General features: G+C 39.2%; 2 protein-coding genes across 2 annotated transcripts; one reads left to right on the forward strand and one right to left on the reverse strand.

The window, feature by feature from the left end:
• Positions 1-953: 953 nt before the first annotated feature.
• arhgef19 (Rho guanine nucleotide exchange factor (GEF) 19) lies at positions 954-6,271 on the forward strand (the record flags this gene model as incomplete). The annotated part of the gene is made up of 11 exons (XM_010770223.1): positions 954-1,223; positions 1,303-1,463; positions 1,548-1,700; positions 1,984-2,113; positions 2,248-2,322; positions 2,423-2,512; positions 2,605-2,768; positions 3,462-3,620; positions 3,709-3,788; positions 4,380-4,484; positions 4,564-6,271. Coding segments are annotated over 11 exons (1,542 nt in total), but the record flags the coding sequence as incomplete, so codon positions are not given.
• A 443-nt stretch (positions 6,272-6,714) lies between these two features.
• Positions 6,715-12,639, reverse strand: LOC104944653 (rho guanine nucleotide exchange factor 7). The gene is made up of 8 exons (XM_010770221.1): positions 12,557-12,639; positions 11,644-11,731; positions 11,422-11,558; positions 11,174-11,320; positions 9,882-9,968; positions 9,575-9,650; positions 9,388-9,464; positions 6,715-8,373 (listed from the first exon to the last, which is right to left on the reverse strand). The coding sequence occupies exons 2-8, from the start codon at positions 11,657-11,659 to the stop codon at positions 8,242-8,244; spliced, it is 672 nt and encodes a 223-aa protein (XP_010768523.1). The 5' UTR covers positions 11,660-11,731; positions 12,557-12,639; the 3' UTR covers positions 6,715-8,241.
• Between the last annotated feature and the right edge of the window lie 14 nt (positions 12,640-12,653).

Here is a 12,653-nt window from a genome sequence, read left to right on the forward strand (position 1 = left end):
TGGTCTTTGGTGGTGATGGCTCTGGTGAAGGCCCTTGAGCCACAGTAGATCTTTATTAAATAATAAATCTGATTTATACAGCATTTTAGTAGGATAGTAGCATTTTAAAGTGTCATCAATATAATAATCAGACCCTGCAATAGAATAAATCAAGTTTCACTTTAGTTTTTCAAGTGACTCAACTCTAACTCAACTCTAACTCACTCACTCAGCATCATCAAGGTTATCTTTTAGGAATATGAGCATGTCCACATTTCCAGGTAGAAGCTGGGATGTTTGGGCGTTTACAATATCCCCTGCTGTGGAAATAACTCTCTTGCTTGGTACTGATGTTGCTGGGACAGAGAGATATGCTTTGGCCATGGGTGACAGCAGTGGGTCAAACTGTGCATTGTCTCTCCACCACTTCAAAAACAATACAGTTTTTGCCAAGAAGGTGAGGCTTCTTGACAGGGCGAGATATAAATATACTGTTGGTACTTCTCAATGTCTCTAGGTATGTACATGTAGCCCTGTAAATACGATGTCCTTTTGTGTTATCTGTTGTTTTATGTTCATGTTGTAACCTACTTGTTGCCATGTTGGACAGGTCTCCATTGAAAAAGAGATCGATGATCTCAATGGGACCATCTGGTTAAATAAAGGTTTTATTTTTTTTTAGTTATAATTTTTTTTATTATTATTTTTATTTTTAAATTTAAAAAATCGCAGTATATTTTGTCAGTCTCACGACGGTATTGAGACATCTATTTACTGCGATATTCGATATATCGTTACATCCCTAATAATAATAATGGGATTTTGATTTACTTTCATATTTTATTCTTATTTTTGTTTCTAATTTGTTATTAGTTGCATTTCTGTATGTTTGTTGTCTTTGTGTTGATGTAACAAACACATTTCCCCTCTAGGAATATATATATTTTAACTAATTAAACTTTCACATCCTTTTTTACTTTCCCGCAGCAATCCTGTACCAGGAATACAGCGACGTGGCCATCAACAGAGAGATCCAGAGGCAGCAGGGGAAGGAGCCTGGCCCAGAGGAGGAGGGTCTCAGGGACGAGGGGTCAGACGGGATCCCCTCTCCGTCCAATCTGTCCCCGTCCAGCTCCTTCCGCTCCTCACAAGGCTCTGCCTTTGCACTTTGGCAGGACATCCCCGATGTTCGCTCCAGCGGCCAGCTCGACAACTTCAGTAACGAGGAGCGGAAATTACAGGAAGTAAGTTTGACTTCTGACCTCCTGCTTGTTTTATGTGCTTTAAACGACTGGTTAACAAACCCTGTATCACTACACTCAGGCCAAGTTTGAGCTGGTGACATCAGAGGCGTCGTATATTCGCAGCTTGACCATTGCAGTGGACCACTTCATGTTGTCGCAGGAGCTCGCAGAGTGTATCGGGACTCAGAACAAGCAGTGGCTCTTCTCGAAGCTGCCTGAAGTCAAAGGCGTCAGTGAGAGGTGAAGAAAAACGCCCCTTCAAATTCTCCATTAAACACCTCAGAGCGTGTCCTTTTTCTAAAGGGGTTTTCTGCTATTGCACAGGTTTCTTCAGGACCTGGAGCACAGGCTGGAGGAAGACATTCTGCGTTTCGATGTGTGCGACATCGTCCTGGATCACTGCCCGGCCCTGCGGAGGGTTTATTTACCTTATGTGACCAACCAGGCGTACCAGGAGCAGACGTACCAGCGTCTGCTGTGAGTTGCCGCTTTGCTTTCATCACATGTGTACCATATCAGCTGTTTGAGACCTTAACATATATATTAATGTATCCAGGGCTGTGCATAAAATCCAATTGTCTGGATGTCCATCATTTCCTCTCAGGGTGTTCGGATATTATTTCACACCTGCATGACTTAACTTGCAGATGTTTCTTCTCTAGGAGGCTGCACATTTTTTTCTCAGGGTGAAAAGCACGCTGGAATGTACCTTCACCTCTCGAGAAAAAAATCATTAAAGTGTCTCGTCTTGTCCTCTCAGGCACGAGAACCCTCGCTTCCCCGGGATCCTGGCTCGTCTGGAGGAGGACCCCGTCTGCCAGAGACTTCCTCTCACCTCTTTTCTGATCCTCCCGTTTCAGAGGATCACACGGCTGAAAATGCTGGTGGAGGTACACGCTTAGACATTTATGCAGGATTCATGTCCGCACTTGAAACCCAATTACGGAAGATATTTAGAGCAGGTTTTATCCAACAACAGAGTATTGTCTTTCTCTTTTGGTTCAAAAACATCTTTATTTTTCAGAACATCTTAAAGAGGACGACACCGGGCTCCCGAGATGAGGACACTGCCACGAAAGCTTTCAATGAGCTAAAAAAGGTGGTGATTATCATCTGTAATAGCCAGTTGGATGAGCACCAGTATTATCCACGGTGGTGAGGCCTTACAGTAATAACCATGTTGGTGTGCGTCTTCTTAGATCATCAAAGAATGTAACTCCAGCGTGCAGTCGATGAAGAGGATGGAGGAACTGATTCACCTCAATAAGAAAATCCACTTTGAGGGAAAGGTGACTTTTATGAATTGTCTTTCCTTTTTTTAACCTGCGTTTTTAACATTTAGGATCTTTTATATTCCGGAACTATTTTCTTTCCTTGGTAGATCTTCCCTCTGATCTCTCAGTCTCGCTGGCTGGTGAAACACGGAGAGCTGCTGGAGGTGGACACGCAGATGATGAGTATTTCTGGATCAAAGCTCAAGTTGCCCACCAAGCCGGTGTACCTCCACCTGTTCAATGACTGTCTGCTGCTGTCCAGGAGGAAGGAGTGAGTGATTGCAGTCCTTATAAGAGACGTAAACGTTAATATTGCACTGTTTAATGAGTCATAATAGGAAAAAAGCAGCATTTTAGAATATGGGTTGAATGAAAGTTATAGTGTAAGTCCATATATGCACATTTTAAAGAGAAATGAGTGTCCCAATCATTGCTGCCCTCTATAAAGACTGCACACCCCACATTAAGACTGCATTAGTGTTCAGCAAAAATAAATATAGTAATTTTTACTTTACTGGATTAATCTACATTTTCAGTTAATACTAGTAGTAGTTACTTTGGAAAAATATGTTTTTGCATGCAACCACACCAATATTTTATAAAATATGTTTTGTTCTCAAATAAAATACTCAACCAATTATTTTGTTTCATTATCTAGTTAATTAAAAAACACATTTTGGTGATGATTTGTTTACGAGATTACTATTAGACTGTTTTTATTACTTTATGTACGATTTTCTAGTTAAACTTACTAACTTGACCTTCGTTACATTTTTTAATGCAGGGCTTTTACATGTAACAAAATATTATAGAATACTTCCATACACTATCAATATGACTTAAGAAAATGCTTAAACAGCAAAACAATTCTACACATGGTGGCTTCAAAGATTCAGTTAATAATAAAAAAAATTAAAAGCACATTCTTAGTGATTTTGATAATAAAACTGTGTATTTCTTGCAGCACGTGGAAGTTCATGGTGTTTGTCTACGCTAAGATAGGAGAGCTGAAAGTGAAGGATCTCAGTCAGAAGCTGCAGGGCATCTCAGGCTTCATCTTCCACCTGCAGCTGTGTGAACGCCAGCAGCTCAAACACCAGATCCTGCTCAAGTCCAACACCGAGTGAGTCACAACGAAAACATTTAGCTTCAGTACCGACAGTATGCTTTAGCACAGGATGCCCTAACTTTCCTTATTTGTGTCTGCCAAGGAGCGGGAAGCAGAGATGGATCACAGCCATGTTTCCATTTGATCCGCTGGAAGACATCGGGCACGCCACTGAGAATGACGGTCAGTAAAAGCTACAGTATTTCAATCAAATTGTATTTACAGTATATAGCCCAATATGACACATATTCAACATTTGTCTCAAGAGGCTTTACAGTGTAAAGGAAAAACTCCCAAAGAAATCCCCAAAATAGGAAACATGGAATAACCCTCTGGGACCCTTCTGCTGTATAACAGAAAGTCTTTCTCTGGTATTATTTGGCTCATTAAAACTCAACTACAAGTCTCACTTGAGTAATCTTGTGATGGAGACGGGCGCATATTACACTTACACATGACACATCAACAACAAAATGGCAGCTCCAACGGAAATGCTACAGCTGAGCTAAATGGATTAGCTTCCTCAGGGGTGATCTCAAAAATTGGAAAAAACCTCTAGAAGAGCAACGAAGGAGGATGTTGTGCAAAATATGTTGTGTAGAGGTATACAAAGATAATACAATTACAACCTGGCCCTCCAAATGACAAAAAATGATTATATTAAAAAATAATTATTCACGAGGATGTCAAAGATCTTCCGGATGCCGCCAAAAAATGAATCATCTTAAACCTTTTTATCCTGCCGTTCATCATTTCTGTGTGTTTCCCTCTCAGATATAGCCCAGGTTCAGTGCATCAAAAGCTATCAGGCCCAGGAGCACGACGAGCTAACCCTGGAGAAGGCCGACATTCTTCACGCTAAGACCATTACAAGTGATGGTAAGGATTGGGATCAACTCCACTTTTGTGTGTGTTTCAGGGTTTCTCCAATGTCTTGAGTTATCTAATCTTTCTCCAGGCTGGGTGGAGGGCATCAGACTGTCTGACGGGGAGAGGGGCTGGTTCCCCAAAACCTACGTGGAGGAAATCACGAGTCGCAGCGCTCGCCTCCGCAACCTCCGGGAAAATATCCGCATTAAATGTGTCACGCAGAAACTGAAGGGGGGCGACTGACGCTTCTACTGCAGCTTGTCGAAGGTGCATTTCACTTGCTGAGTTGCACTTAAAGTTACACAAAACTCCAAATGCTTTCTCCTCAAGTCCTACACTTTGGGCTTGATGTATCCTTAGCTAAGGGACTTGCTTAAGAGTAGTGCACAGAATCTTAAAGGTTTTCTTAAGGCATTTTTTGCATGAAAAGTGATGTTACCATAATGAAAGACTTATAATTAGTGATATCTGCATCTTCTCACCAATTTGGCCTCTTGATTGTGTTTTTTACTGTTGCTCAAGAAAAAAAGAAGACGAGAACTCCAAATTAGTCAGAGAAGTAAAACATTATACTTATGGAGGAATACAAATAACTGAAAACAACAAATGTGGGAGGAAGTTGTGGATGGATGTGGGACCGAAAATATGTTGAGTACGCAGGTGCTTAAACCTCCAACACTTTTTACGTTGTGAGAACATTTTCACATGCTGGATGAAAGTGGAAATTAAAAAGCTTTTGATGCCCTTGTCCATTTTTAGATTAAAATGTTTTTATACAATGACTTTGTAGACAAACGTTTCCACCAGGACAGTTCTAACATTTCTGCCACTCAATCACTTTATGACTGTTTTCTATGAATGCATCCATCACCATTTCAAAAGCCTGAGAAACATGCACATTTACCGGCACAGGAAATACATGTTATCATTCTTTGGTTGATGTCAGAGTTAGTTTTTATCCTGTCATGTCTCATATGGACAGATTCCCTTTTAAGCAGTCCACGTATTCAACAAACATGTGCCCTAGTTACTGAAATAAATAAAAGCCTGGTGCAAAAGTTTATTAATTCCACGTGTTAAATGTTGGACTGTTAAAACATGTTTGCCCCTTATTAAGAGAACGACTCCCTCCCCTTAGGCACTATCAATGTCTGTCTAGTAACTGTTTTTTAAGACTGCATGAACTCTGATGGTTGTCTAATAAGGCAGCTGCAGAATGATGGTTTACTTTACATTTTTCTAATGATTTCACAATTCTTTGAAAAACAAATGAAGGACAGACTTTCCTCTAAACAAGCCTGCATCACACAACTTCTGTTGTTCCTAATCTGACTAAAGGATTACACTGTCTATATTCTGTATTTTTATTATTGTCAAGAAATCCCACGAACTGATCGAAAGAACAACAATGTACTTATCTTTCTGACAGGTATTATTAGTGTGGCTACTTCCTGATATCTTCCTGTGTGCCATAAAGCTCCATAGTTTTCCAAAAACTATTAGAAACACAAACTTGATCACACTAGTACAGTATGTGACATCATTACCATGAACACACACTGGAATGTACCCCAAATGTACCACTCTACTGATTCTAGATCACTGTATTCCTCCACCGCTAGAAATAGTCCATAACTAATGCACTACTTACTTTAGTTTCAGTAAAATGTGTTGAAAACTAGAGTGACCAGCTGTTTAAGTGAATAATTAAGCCTTTGTAATATTGAAATTATATATAGAGTGGTGCAAGAAAACGAGTTAGCATTTTAGCACTTTGGGGTTTCCTTATCTCTATTTTATTTTCAATAAAACTTTAGTAATTTAATTTAAAGTGGACCTATCATGCTATATTTGAATAATATAGTGTAGTACCATACCTCTATAAGGCATATTTATACTTTTTATTTTTCAAAATACCAAACAGATCATGCATTTTAGCTTTTCCTCATTTCGCTCAAATTAACACTGTCTTTTCATGGGCTGATTCTGTGAGAACAGCGCCATCTACACGCCTGGCATATGTACTACAGCGTCTCCAGCGCTTTCGAACGGCAATGTCCGTGGCTGTCTCCTCCTGATTGGTGGAGTTGGCCCAATAGCCGTAGCGCCACTTCTGTGACGTCATAGAAGTGTTCAACTCTGGATCAGTCTGTATCAGATCCGTTGCAGCCCCTTTTTAAGAGATTTGGGTATGGAGGAAAATAGAGAGGGTTGTGTTTTCTGACACTTGGTGAGTTCCCTGGATCACCGGGACACATATTCATGTATAAAAGACGTACTAAAGTTCATTTTGCATGATAGGTCACCTTTAATAAAACTCCTGTTGTTGTACGACATAAAATATATCAGTAAAAACCCATACCATGGATGTCTGATGTGGTGTCTTAAAAGCCGCGGCTGCTAACAAGTGGCTAAGTGAGACTGCTAAACCTCATCATGCTAAACATTAGCTGCCTTTAGCTTAGCCGTGGGAACATCAAGTCATGCATCCGTGATTTAGCTCGTTTATAGCATAACTTTAGCTATTTACTTCTGGAGATTGCATTTTACGCTACAATATATATTTTTTTAAAGTTAGTCGAGGAAGCCCTTGAGAAGCCCACTTGTGTTTCTGTCTCATTTTAAAGAATTCGCTCACCAGTAGGAACAGGTTTCGCTCGGAGCTGAAGGCCACAGACAGTTAACAGAGGCTTGGTGTTTTGTTTTATTTCATGGTATTTGTTGACAGTCAAAAAATACAACTAAATGTCTGGAAATTGAAACCTACTGATATCACCTCTTGACCTTGACGCATTAACATCCCCATTGTTGTGGTGAAAGTAAAACATTGTGCTTCTTGTTTACTACTTTTTAAGCTTTGGCCCCAGTTGAATAAAAGCTAGACTATGTTGTGTTATGCTAATCATACAGGGCCAAGTAATACTGTCATACACGAAGCACTGAATGACATTTCGGTCTAAATCGGTCCCCTTATATGTGTACAAATGACCAAAAGCGCAGTGTAACTGAGCTGTGACCTGCTGTTAATGAACCACTATAATCAACTCTTCCAGTGGCACATTACATGTTTATAACCCCTTTTTATTTCTATATATGCGTTGTTAGTTGTAATTTAAGTGGTTGCTGTTGCAGCATGTGTATTTATACTCCTCTAGCTGGTTGTTCTCTAAGGAGATTCTGATGTAAATGTACTTTACTGTAGATGGCTTCATGTGTAAAGAGTAGAAAATGGTTCAGTTACTATTTTGACTGTAATTTATATGAACAAAAATGTAATACATTTTACAATTACATTCCACTACTATAATCTTTTTTTTATAATTTTCATTTCTAATACCACATTATAAATACTGTAATACACTGGATGTTTACTGGATCCCTGCACACTACTGTAAATGTTTAACCATGGAAATAAATACAGATTCTTTCATTTTATGTGTTGAATAAATGACTTTCAAAACTTAAATCAAAGAATTTATTGTCAAAAATTCAACCCTTGTGCATTTGATTTTAATTACATCCAAGCTTAATAATGTATGTACAATTTCCTCAGTAACTTTTACAATCTCTACACTAACATGTCTACCGCTGTTAAACTGGGTCATGACCTTCCTGTTTGTCCCCACATCAAAGCGAACACTGTCAAACGGTGATCATATTTCAGAGCCTCCTCCTCTGTTGTCTCCATTTCGTATCAACATTACTCAAACAAGTGATATGTACACACTATCTACACATTATTTCAGATTTTCCACCTTCAGGTAACTCAGCTGCGTCCGTTGATGTGACGTTGGTCTGCCGTTATCATCTGTTCCTGGGACTCCTTCCTGCTCCTCTGCAGCTTGGGCATGATGGGAGGAGGAGCGTGACTCACTGCAACGTGGCTGTTTCTGTCTGCCTGCAGGTCAAACAGAAAATCTTGTTGAGCTTTTTTGGGATTTAAGGTATTCAACATCCCTTTGGCACACATGAATATGTCATGCAAAACCCAACCTCAATAAATCCATTACTGACTCATACGGTGTCAAATTAAGAAATGATGCCTCACGTTGGAATGACCCGATTGACATTACACTCTTTACAGTCATTGGATTAAACCATGATTTTGATCCCAAACAAGTTCCTACAAGTTCATTTTCCTACTAAACTAATCCAAACCAGTGGCTGCCCAACAATAGGAATGAAATGTAAATCTGCAAGATGCAATAGAAATGTGTAGCAGCAGATGAAAAGGTGCGTAGTAAATGGGTTAAAATGGGAGGTCTCAAATCTTAAATTCAGAAGGCCAATTTGTACGTAGACATTGAAACCATTGCATATCCAGCTGTGGATTTTTTGGTGCTTATGTGCACATTTTTTAATACAGATGTGCAAGTTTTCGGTTGGCATGTGTGCATTTTCAAAGCATGTGCAGTTGTTAAAGATGTACATATTTGTGCAAGTTTTGTGTGCACATGTTCCCATTTGTACAGTGTGAAAGGGTAAACATAAGGATTTTGTGGCCACTTCGAGGCAATAGCAACAAAATATACACACTATTTATATACTAGAGGTTTAATGGACTGCATTTATAATACACATACAGTATGGCTGAATGGGGAGGTAAAGCAATGCAAAGCAAGAAGCTTGAATCGTTTATCAGAATTGGCACATCCTGTTGATAGGATGCAAAAATGATAACTCTCTTTTAGCTTTGATTTGGGCTCCACCAACCACTGAGAAAAATATATTTACCATTAGCTGTTAAGCGTTCAACTAATATATATGTAAAAAAATGTTTGTAAAGCCTTAAATAATACACCAGTTCATTTTAAGTTTCCCTCAGCTCTACTTAGCTTTTTAGCCTCTTATAGCTAATGTTTCACAGCCAATGGATTATTCTAAACAATGTTATATAGACAGCGGTTCTAACCTGTTGTAATTGAAACATCCAGTTCCGATAATCCTCGTAACAGGAGCAAGAGACCTGCAGGGGCTCCACCAGCTCTCCTAAAACGAAATATGTATTACATTAAATACCTGTATTACTCATCTGATTTACAGAAAATGTATTTACAACAAAAAATTAAATATATGTCCCGTGTTCGCTCTCTGTATACCTATCAGCTCAAACTCAAGCCGCCCAGGCAGAGCTGACCTCTCCACCGCTCTGATGCTCTGTCGGGGCAACCGGCCCTGTTGGAGATGACAGAAGAAAAGGAAATACTTGACATTTTTGAAAAATGTATCATGCTTTACCACAATAACCTCATATTTGCTACTGACTGAAATGCATCAAGTGTTGTAGGACATGCCTAATGTCATGTGTCTACAGACCAAGTTAAAGATGACTGGGACAGGCAGTTATGCCACAGCGGTTGAGGGGGTATTATTATGGATTTTTCCCCTAGAGTCATTTTACACTACCTCATATCTTATATTCAGACGCTTGTTGTCGACTGACAGTAGCAGCACGTCTTGAGGGAAGAGAACCATCAATCTTTCTTGGAGACCCTGGAAGAAAAAAAAAACGTGTCAATGTCTCAAGAGATACTATATTGTGATACTTTAAATAATGTTCTCTTTAATTTACAGTAGTATAGTCAAATGTTACTAAGTCAAAGGGGGTACGAAGAAGGCTAATATTTGGCCTCATTGGGCTTTGATATTCCAGTTTAGCAAATTTAGCATTACACTTTTACATTATTTATAGAAAAGAAGGTGAATAAAAATACAGTTTATTAAACCTGAGTTAGCCTTTAACATAAATAATTTTCATGTTGATTGAAGATAACATGATATCATCATTGAGAGCAGCTTCTACTGTATATGCCACATTTTGTGCTAGTCATATTTACAATAAAACCACCACTTGGTTAAAAGTGACACCTTTTTAACCACTTTAGAAAACATATTAAGATAAAATCTCTGTGCAACAGATGGAAACTAGGCTTGAAGGAAATGTGGTATTGAGTTTCAGATACTAATAAGTATTCTTGTAATAGTGGTTCCTCTGGTTATTGGTGGTAAGTATTGAAGGCCAGAGAATACGTGAGTAAAACCAATCTAAACACTTGTGTGTATACTCTCTTTGAATGTTATCAGCCCATTGAGTAGTCGTTATCAATTGTTATTCTTAACATTTAACATTTTCAGACAGGGCAAACTGCACCTTCCCCCACCATGTGAAACAGTCGCAATTGTAGACACGTGGTTAATGTTGTGAATTAAACAAGATACTTGTTTAGATTTTGGAATAGTTTCAGGTCAAATTAGTGGGTTTGTTGGGTAACTTTAGTAAGGTCATATCAATTAAGTCTTTAACGTGCGTTATCTGAGTAAAAATAAGGCAACATTAGGTTTTAATTTCAAATTAGTTTGACCCATTTATCTACCCAACTTCCTCCCTGTGCTGACTTTGTTGCTCTTGATCTGTTTTATTCTAGTCATAATAACTACTGCCACTAGAGGCTGCTGGTAATGCATTTTGAACCTCTCTGCATGATCAAGCTTACCAATCGATGAAAACAAGCACCTGAGCCAACTAAGAAGTAGAAAAGAGCCATACAACCTTAAATCTACGCTCCAGATGAAACCTGATAATGGCAATTTAATAGGCCAATAACACTTCAAGTGGATTGTGTTTGATTCTGTCTCTCTCATTGTTCAACCTGTGCTCATTTACAGATTCTAAACACCGTTTAAAGAGTTGTTCTCACCTGTCTCTGTGAGTTGATGATGTGAACGATAGATATGTATCCCAGCTGACCCATGTGCTGTATGGACGAGCCCTCCCACTGCCATATGGGGGCTTGCAGTAAGTACTTTTTCAGTTCTTCTCTTTTCCAGTGCTCATCACAGGGTAGCTGGGGAAGAATTAGACATATGATCAATGTATTGATTTCAAATTAGCAATGCAGCTTATTCATGTGGAGTGGTTACCAGATGTACAGTAGTTAGTCTATACCAGATAGGAGAGAGCGCAGTGGGAGGGACTCATGGGTTGTGCCATTGACTTGCGTCTCCTGTCTTCTATGTGTTGCATCCACTTCTGTTGCTCTGCAGCACTGGCGCATATGAAGACCTTGGAGTCCACCATTGGACCTGGATGAGAGAGGGAACCACACACTCAGTACTTTACATGGTGTTTGAGTCTCTTGGGTGAAGTTGGTCATTTCTGCTGACTCACCACTGATCTCAAACATGTGAGGTGAATGTGACGCATCATGGTCCAGAGAGACGGCCTCCAAGGAGAGTCCAGAAAGGGGAAGGATGCCCTGCGAGATAAGAGAACACGTAAGAACAGATCATGTCTGTCATTGTGCTACAGCTTCCTCCGGAGGGATTGTTATGAGACGCAAGTGAGAGAACTTGTTTTTCCTCTCTGTTGATGATGGGTACAAAATTGTTTTGCCAGGCTAATCTTTTCAAGTTACTTTAACTACATCTGGGAAGAAAGGTGAAAAACTGTGATTTTTGTTCAAAGAAATGTGTTCTTGTTTTCGAAATAGGTATTAGAACAACAAACACATTTATACAAATTATATTAAAGTCCCTGACTAAAAGAAATCACATTTTTCACAGATCTTAATAAATGTTCACAAAACACAGAAGAAAAATCGATTTGGATCAGACTTAGGAAATAGATAGATGTTTAATCACTCTTGCTTCTTAGGACTACTATATCTGATTTGCTATTCACAAGCCCAGCGGTACATAGCTCCTGCGTGTCTGCCCCTTTTCCCTTACATTTTAGTTGTTGTTGTCTGTAATGTTTTCCACAACTCCTGAGATCAATATGTAGCTCTTTATTTGCTAAATGCTCATCTGTGGTCATTAGCTTGTTGCTATCATTTTTCTGTCTGCAATTGGTGCTGGGCAGATAGACACATGGTTTATCAATTTTTTTTTTACTGTTGCTGCTGATGATAGATCTGTTGATATATATATAATCAACGAAAATATCTTACATTGCACGGAGAAATGTGGTCTGTTGTTAATCAAAAATATGTTTAGTGTAGCTTTAATGTATGGTTGAACAATAGCCACTACCCGACATTTCATTTTTAGTTTCATTTTAAAGGGAAATGCACAAAGAGTACCTCATAGATGAAGTCTTGTCGAGAGTGATCCAGGGAGAGGATCAGTAGGTGGAAAGAGAACAGCACCAGGAAGTGTTCACTGGTTTCCTTTGGGGGG

Source organism: Notothenia coriiceps, unplaced genomic scaffold (genome assembly GCF_000735185.1).
Source record: "Notothenia coriiceps isolate Sejong01 unplaced genomic scaffold, NC01 NC01_scaffold00008599, whole genome shotgun sequence".
NCBI lineage: Eukaryota > Metazoa > Chordata > Actinopteri > Perciformes > Nototheniidae > Notothenia > Notothenia coriiceps.

Excerpts from the sequence above, each read along its gene's own strand:
- LOC104944653 (XM_010770221.1), bottom strand. Across the intron at positions 9,969-11,173 it reads TCATCAACTCACAGAGACAG|GGTCTCCAAGAAAGATTGAT; the intron begins GTGAGAACAACT and ends TTTTTCTTCCAG. Across the intron at positions 8,374-9,387 it reads GGATGTTTCAATTACAACAG|GCAGACAGAAACAGCCACGT; the intron begins GTTAGAACCGCT and ends TTTGACCTGCAG.